Source organism: Hyalella azteca, unplaced genomic scaffold (genome assembly GCF_000764305.2).
Source record: "Hyalella azteca isolate HAZT.00-mixed unplaced genomic scaffold, Hazt_2.0.2 contig11943, whole genome shotgun sequence".
NCBI lineage: Eukaryota > Metazoa > Arthropoda > Malacostraca > Amphipoda > Hyalellidae > Hyalella > Hyalella azteca.
Window position 1 is genome coordinate 89,943 of NW_025941917.1, and position 8,367 is coordinate 98,309.

At 35.3% G+C, this 8,367-nt stretch overlaps 2 protein-coding genes across 3 annotated transcripts in view; both read right to left on the minus strand.

Annotated features, from left to right (window-relative positions):
- The window catches only part of LOC108665190 (UBX domain-containing protein 1), a 7,570-nt gene extending 5,495 nt beyond the window's left edge, over positions 1-2,075 (minus strand). Inside the window, exons 1-2 of one of the 2 annotated variants that reach the window (XM_018151922.2) lie at positions 1,865-2,075; positions 529-713 (exon numbers count right to left, since the gene is read on the minus strand). In XM_018151922.2, coding sequence (XP_018007411.1) covers positions 529-713; positions 1,865-1,914 — 235 coding nt within the window. In that variant the 5' untranslated portion in view covers positions 1,915-2,075. Of the gene's footprint in view, positions 1-528; positions 727-1,864 lie in introns of both variants that reach the window. The other variant, XM_018151923.2, reaches the window with a different exon arrangement.
- Positions 2,076-2,143: 68 nt separating this feature from the next.
- LOC108665187 (putative uncharacterized protein YKL083W) lies at positions 2,144-2,848 on the minus strand (the record flags this gene model as incomplete). The annotated part of the gene is made up of 1 exon (XM_018151919.2): positions 2,144-2,848. A coding segment is annotated over one exon (705 nt), but the record flags the coding sequence as incomplete, so codon positions are not given.
- Between the last annotated feature and the right edge of the window lie 5,519 nt (positions 2,849-8,367).

Sequence of the window (8,367 nt, forward strand, 5' to 3'; positions counted from 1 at the left end):
AGATATTGTTGTTACAAATCGAATGATATGTGTCTCGACATTGTAGCATGTGATTTGCAAAAGTTATAAACTTTTTTAGAGTACCCCTTAATTGCCGTTTTCTATTAATTCCACGTTTTCTTTCATTTTTTTAAATTTACATGAACAAAAAGGTCTTAGATTTCTGTTTTACATATGTGTACCAAGTTTCAAAACGATCCGTCTGTAAACAAAAAAGTTTTGTTGGAGGGTGGCCGGTCCCCTTAAGTAAAATCTAAAGGCTTTATCTATAAATGTAGCGGTAGCGCTGTAGCGGCAAAACCTCGTATCGCTACTTAAATATGTAGCGAGCGCTACTGCTACCGCTACATTGCCTTAAATGTAGAGCCGCTACCGCTACCGCTACTGAAAATGTAGCGGCCGCTACATGTAGCGCGCTACTGCCCACCTCTGCTTATCAAACAACATTATCTTTGAATTAAATGTCAAAATATTCAAATTGAGATTAAATTTTAGTTAAATTAAAATAAGCAATGCACTAATGAATACCTGTCTCCATTGGAGTGGAACCTTCAGCTTCATCTCCACTAGCAGCAGCACTGGGCGTAGCAGGATTCGTGTTGTCATCTGTACCAGCCACCGACTCCTGCAGCGCAGGATCATCAGCATGGGCCAGTAGCCATTCCATGGCCTCCTCAACTCCTTTGTTGCCAGTAACTTTTATGGCATGGGCTCTGTAAAAATGAACTATAAATATAGATTATTAAATAAATCTTGGGTTCAAAAACACAAAAGCTTCAAGTTGCTGATACAGCAGACCTTTTTCACATATTGCATTTTTTAGTTGAACCTGGCAGCATTGCAACTAATGAGAGCAGGCTTGCATATTGTGAACACAGTTGCTGTTATGTTGTAAGCAGGGTTGGCGATTTTTTTGATTTTTTAAAAAAAATCAAAAAAATCAAAAATCAATGATTTTTTTGATTTTTTCATGATTTTTTTGATTTATTTGATTTTTTTGATTTTTTCAACTTTTTTGTCTTTTTGAAGTGTTCTTTTTTATGTTGCAATTAGCCCACTAACAATAGCAGTATATGGATCATAATGGATGGCTAAAAAGGGCACTTATTGCCTTCAATAATGGCCAAAAGGCCAAGGTGGTGTTTATCACTTAGGGATTTTTGGGTAAACAATTATTGGTACTATGTCTATTCATCAGCTTTGTAAAGTTTGTATGGAGCAAGGTAATAAGCTAAATATTGACCATTTAACTGGCTTCAATATACAAAAACACTTCAGGAATGCAGATCTTCTAAACATTGAAGAGTCACATAACAGATAGGTAGCTGATAGCACAGTGCACAGCGCTATCAATAGATCCACTAGATCCACTAGAATAGATCCACTAGAAAGTAAGAATTAGCTAAGCTGCTAGCTACATACAATGTATTGCACACTTGATGCACCAAAAACATTCAATTTATTGGAACCCAATACACACTAAAGGCAACAAGTTTATATACCAATTTGTCATTTATAGTACATTTATACTAAACCATGAATAACAATACCTTAATATAAATTAAAGACTGCCACTCAATATATTTAAATATATGAAAAAATCAAAAAAATCGAAAAAATCAAAAAAATCATGATTTTTTTATAAAAAAATCAAGTGATTTAATCACATGATTTAATCATTTTGATTTAATCACTGCCAACCCTGGTTGTAAGATATTTCTGTATACCAAATAATATGAAATAAAATTTCTCAAACCTTTGGCAAAAACCAAATTAAATTTGAAATTTTTCTATGTACACAAAATATTCACCTAAATTGGCAATAATTTAACTCGAGCTCATACTTTTAAAATTAAATACTCACGCAGATTTTTCCGAGAAGCCCATGCTAACAAGTGTTTCAATGGCAGTCATGTTATCTAATAAATATTTCACTTTCTCTGGTCAATATTGTTCTGGAATTATAACTACTATCAAAGCAACATAATAACACTGACCTGAAATTAAGAGGCTGAATAAGTTTATGGCAAAATTGATATCTTGGTAGGTATAAGCTACTGTGTTAAACTTCTGAAAAATATGGTAAAGGTGATACTCCCAAGTGCAGATCCACTTATTTTGTTTGGTGAGAGGAACAGCAATATCACCAAAAAGGGAAGGGAAGGGAAAGGCAGAAGAGGAGGAAAGAGAGGCAGATGAGGAAGGAAGAGAGGCAGATGAGGAAGGAAGAGAGGCAAAAGAGGTGGGAAAATAGGCAAAAGAGGAGGGAAGAAAGGCAGATGAGGAGGGAAGAGAGGCAAAAGAGGGAAGAGAGGCAAAAGAGGAGAGAAGAGAGGTAAAAGAGGAGTGAAGAAAGGCAGATGAGGAGGGAAGAGAGGCAAAAGAGGGAAGAGAGGCAAAAGAGGAGAGAAGAGAGGTAAAAGAGGAGGGAAGAAAGGCAGATGAGGAGGGAAGAGAGGCAAAAGAGGAGGGAAGAGAGGCAAAAGAGGAGGGAAGAGAGGCAAAAGAGGAGAGAAGAGAGGCAAAAGAGGAGGGAAGAAAGGCAGATGAGGAGGGAAGAAAGGCAGATGAGGAGGGAAGAAAGGCAGATGAGGAGGGAAGAGAGGCAGATGAGAAGGGAAGAGAGGCAGATGAGAAGGGAAGAGAGGCAGATGAGAAGGGAAGAGAGGCAAAAGAGGGAAGGGAGGCAAAAGAGGAGGGAAGAGAGGCAGAAGAAAAGGGAAGAAAGGCAGATGAGAAGGGAAGAGAGGCAGATGAGGAGAGATGAGAGGCAGAAGAGGAGAGATGAGAGGCAGAAGAGGAGAAGAGAGGCAGAAGAGGAGTAGAGAGGCAGAAGAGGTGGGAAGAAAGGCAGAAGAGAGTGTCAGAATTACTGATAGCAGAAAATAGGAAGGTGATAATAGAGGAGGGGGTTTCATGGAAGTCAAAACTGCCAGGAAAGCTCTGAAAAGGCCTGGAAAATACCATAAATGCTACTAGCTTGGCCAAAGCATTCATTTTGAAGCCAGCCTTCAAAAGAAAAGATTTATTTGTTAACAAATCTTAGGAACAACTCCTACCAGAGTCACAACTTTCTTCTAAGCATTTTAATTATTATATGGCAATCAAACCTTACAAATTGTACCTACATAATTTAGACTAGTATTGTGCATCTTGTTCTGACAAGCAGCAAGTTTAGTGCAGTAGCTGCAGAGGGGTTGCTTGTGTGTCATTGACAGTGTAAAATTTCCATGCCCGGTCAGAACTATGATTTTTAGTGGAAGGTGCAGAGAGCATGATGAAGATCTTGGCAACACATCAACATCAATCTTAGGTTTTCAGAAGATATTACCATTTCTCTTTTAGTATATATACCTATAAGGTGAATTTTTGGTAAACTTTTTTATAAGTTTAGATGGTTTTGCAACAAATCCTGATGATACTGGTGGCTTTTTGGGCCTAAAAACATGATCTTGGCAACACAATAGCCAAACTTTGCATAACAGCCATTTGGGAAAATCTGGCAGATGCCACATGTAAATTAGACAATGCATGTACTTGAGGTAAATTTCACCTGTTTTATTCCCCTTGCCTAATTTTTTTATAAAAATAGAAAATTGCCCATAAAAATATCATTTTACCTGCATTCATTATTTCATTTTGACAATATTTCAGATTGACATACGGTATTGGTTTATAGGATTCACTCATAATAATATATCCTATCAAACAGTATAAGAAGGAATGCTTTTAAGCGTTTTTTGTCAATAACTTCTTACCATGAAACATTTCATAAATGAGTTGGGGCTCATTTTAAAGATCTTTGCAAGGGCTATTATATGGCAGCGGCAAAAAATTCCATATACCATTCATAAGGTACCAGATGTAAAATAAAAGCCTCCCAAATTACCCCTGGAAATGGGGCAAAAAGGGACAATTGAAATAAAACTTAATTTTAAAATGTTTGAAGCATGTAGAGTGTACTCATCAATTTTGAACAGTATGCTGAAGTCCTTTTTTTCAAGTGTAGATGATGTAAATGTAGAATGACATTTTCTCCAATTTTTACTTGTTTTTCCTTTATCGATAATAAAACCATATATATCCATACATTACCGTATTATTGATGTGATACTTTTGTATCCATGGACAAGCCATTGAGAATGACAATGACCTTTTCCACTGCAAGCTTCATATCAACAGCCGTAAAGCATTTCTTCTGTATCTGTATGCTTACAGAATGGCTTGCAATTTTGCACCATTTTAATTGGGTCAAGTGAAACAATAGATCATAAAAAACATACCTCAAACAGAAAGGAATATTTTAGTGACAAGCATAACATTTTATGGAGAAATAAATCATAATTTAGGTCAATTACTTTTCATTCTATGTTGCCCGGTACACAATTCAATCTATGACATTCTATACGCAATTTTGTGATGGTCCATGATGCATTAATCTTTTGACAAGTTAAATTTTTTTGGTAAGCAAGGTAAATGTAATCAAAATCCTTTGTTTTTAATTGATTTTTAGTTAACTGGAGCCTTTGTTAAACAAGGTTCTACTGAAAATGCATTTTTAGGGGTGTCCCGTAAGACCCTTATTGCCCGGTCTTGTGGGAATAGCCGCAATTTTTTTTTGGACTGAGTTACGCAATTCTGTCAATCACGTTTTTGAGCCAACACCTGTTTTGGTGTGCAAATTTTATGCAAGTAAGATTTTTTAATACAGGCTTACAGCAAATAGTTTTTTTGCTATAGACCTTACAGAGGAAGTTTTCCCAAATCTCTTTTTTCACACTTTTTTCATAGATTTTCAAACGGAGTAAATGTATGATTTCTCAACCTTTTTTAAGCTACATAGATAGGAAAAATGTTGGACTTTATGCCACTAGTTTTAGTTTGCACTATTTTGATTAGTTTAGCTGCTACAACATTTCTACAAAAGGACAGAGGACTGTCCCTTATTACTCCACATGTCTCTTATTACCCTGTTTGATGCTGATGGTAACCATGACTCCTAACTTCCAAAGCTAATGGGAAAACTGTCACATATTCAACTAGTGGATTCAACAGAATTTTATGTAGCCTGTAGGTACTGATTACAGTATAAATAGCAAAATAATTTCATCACCTTACTTAGTCTCTTAGATAATTCATAAATTTCAAGTGAGAATTTCTTATTTTCATGTTTAGAATGCATACAATTTTCTTATGTTTATAGCCTCCTCCATGATAGGTCAATTCAGTCTGAATTATGGATTCATTTATGAACATGTTACTAAACAATACATTTATGTACATTACTTACATGTTTCTACTCATTTTATTCTCAATAGTAAAATCTTGATTTTGTTGTCAATAGAGCAGTTATAAGCTTAGCTACTCACCTGCTCTGGCCAGCAATGGACTAATTTCAAGGATATCAAGAGTTATTATCAATCATGTTAGTAAGTCAAATAATATACGTTTAAAAATTACTTTTTAAAGACAACACTTCCAAAGAATCCAGTATCTTCAATCTTACAGATGTACAATGAATTTCTCATCTAATTTTCGAAAATTAAAAAAATTTATTTGGACATTTTTAATATATATAATTTTTTTAATATATAAATTTTTACCTCTGACTTCACACAAGTGTGCAAAATTTCAGATCGATAGGATAAGTAGAAGTGTATTAAATTTTGATTACAAGATTTGTAGCAGACAGACAGACAGACAGACAGACAGACAAGAAGTGAAGTTAAAGAGAAGTGTTGTAAAAAGAGGTTACATAAAGTTTTCTGGTTTTCTCTGACTCTGAGAATGGAATAGCCAAGCCAGCCCCAGGAAACAACATTTTGTAAGGCAGACATGGCCAATCAGAAAGGCTCTAATTTTCAGAGATGAAAATGTTCACAGACAAAGTTTAGTAGATCCTTATGGGACCTTACTTATAAGTGCTCAAGTTTAAAATTAGTTTTGACTCTTGAGTTTCCTTATCTATTTGATGCTAAACTGAAAGAGGGAGTATGTGTTGTCCCTGTTGGGCCTAGGGTAAACGTGGTATATTCCTACATCGTGGGTAATTCCGACACCTCTCTAGTTTTTCCTTTATATTAAGCTTTGTCTTAGTTCCACGCATTCGTTGATGGTTGAAATAGTGCCGTCATGCCTTTGCGCGCCAAACTATTGCCAAAACACTAGGTTTGGGCCATCTGGCGGGAAAATTTTGAGATCCAAAGAGAGACAGTGCATGCCACCCAGTGAGATCATCAAAAAATGTGTCAAAGTTGATAGTTGGCCTTGCTCTACCAAATAGTGATAAACTGTTTGTGTAGAAAGAATATTACGGTTTGAGACTTTTAAATACGTCTGTGAATATATTATAAATCCTTTAAGTATACTTATATTTGCTGATTTCAAGTGGTAAATAAATTAATAGATGATTAAGTAAAGAAACGGATTTAGACACATAAAAACTAATTCCAACACAACTTGAATTGGGCACACACAGCTCGTTCCAAGCTGCAGTATGGAATTCTGTATAGGTAATATATTATCATGTTAACAAAAGAAAATGCATCAAAAAATTTACCACCTTACACTTTCCACCGAAGTGACAATTGATACTCTTACACTGAGCTTGTCAGAAACTGCGGACACCCAGACAGCTGCACTTCCTTTAACTCGCTTGCGTGTGGTTCGAAAACCGATGAAAAGTCGGCGACTCTTCCCTCCAATACATACACTAGTCATGTATCCGTATCGACAAATTTTGTAATGAATATGTTCCAAAATAAAAATAAAAATTATGTAAACTTTTGCAGAAAATTCTCACGATGTCACCAATACCAACAAAGTTCTCGAATCCACACGGAATGATGAGATAAACTGCAAATCTTTCACGGCATATGGCAACATTGTGTTGACTGTTGACATTAGACAAGACAGTGCCAGACACCTTGTTTTGGTCTTGTAAAGTTCAATTTCATAATAAATAGATTTGATCCACATTTCACAGTGACATTTAAATGATGGAAAATTGTTTCAAAATTTAAACACCAATTGATATGCTTCTAAATACGAATTTATTCATGTTTTCACCCTATAATGTTGAATTTGTCTTAATAACTTCACTTCAAATCCTGAATGATTTTGTCTCCCATGGCAAGTTTTCGAACGTCTTGTATCTTTTAGAAAACGTTGGTTGTTTATAAGCAGTATGTAATTATTTTATTTTAATGAACCAAAGAAAGTTTAGTCACCGAAATGACAAAATCATTAAATTTAAAATATTAAGTTATATGAGTGAGATCATCAATTATCAAAGAAGCTGTAAGAAAAAAATCATTGTTTTTTATGTAAAAGAATGTTTTTAATTTAAAAGAAATGCAATATATACTTGATTTTCAAAAATACGATGCAAAAATTAATGATCCCTATTAGAATTCAACAGATGCAACTCATTCAGAATTAAATTGAAAAAGTTAGAACCCATTTTAAATTTATGATTTTACAAATTGCTTAATTGAACGCAGTGCAGAAATTCAAGATCACTTATGAGTATGAATTTAAGTAGTAGTCTAAATATTTGACCATTTGTTGTATATTGATTACAATATACAATTTAAATGTGTTAGCTAGCTTATAAAGGGTGGGACAGAACTGATTGAACAGTTTTGAGGTGAAATAAAAGAGTAATGGAGGTACATAGAGAAGAAAGTTTATTTTCCTCATGATTAGCATAACATCCCATTTAAAATACTTATGTTTTGAAAACAATATCAGGAAGATGGGGTTTGTTAGCTGCATCACACTGTTGGAGTTGTTCTCGGAAGTTTCCTACAGTACGTTCACACATATGGCAAGGTATGGCCATAACCTCTGCTGCAATAATCCGTTCCCTTAGCTGTGGTAGGGTGTGAAGGCAACTTCTGAACCTCTTTCTTTTAGATGTCCCCAAAGAAAAAAATCGCAAATGCTCAAATCAGGTGACCTCACAGGCCACTGTAAATCACCCCTCAGTGAAACCAGATATCCGGGAAACATTCATTTCAAAACATTGAGTGATATTCGGGCTGTGTGAGCTGTAGCCCCATCCTGCTGGAACCACACGTTTCCCAATGCTTCATTTTCATCAATGTTTTCCATCATGGGCTGCAAGGAATTTTGCAACATTGCAGCATAGCAATCGGAATTCACTGTCATGGTTAATCCCTACTCTGAGAATGACTCAAACGACCAACAGTGTGTTGGAGCCAACGGCCCCCATCTTCCAGATATTGTTTTCAAAACATAAGTATTCTAAATGGTATGTTATGCTAACCTCTAGGAAAATAAACTTTCTTCTTTATGTACCTCCATTACTCTTTTATTTTACCTCAAAACTGCTCAATCGGTTCT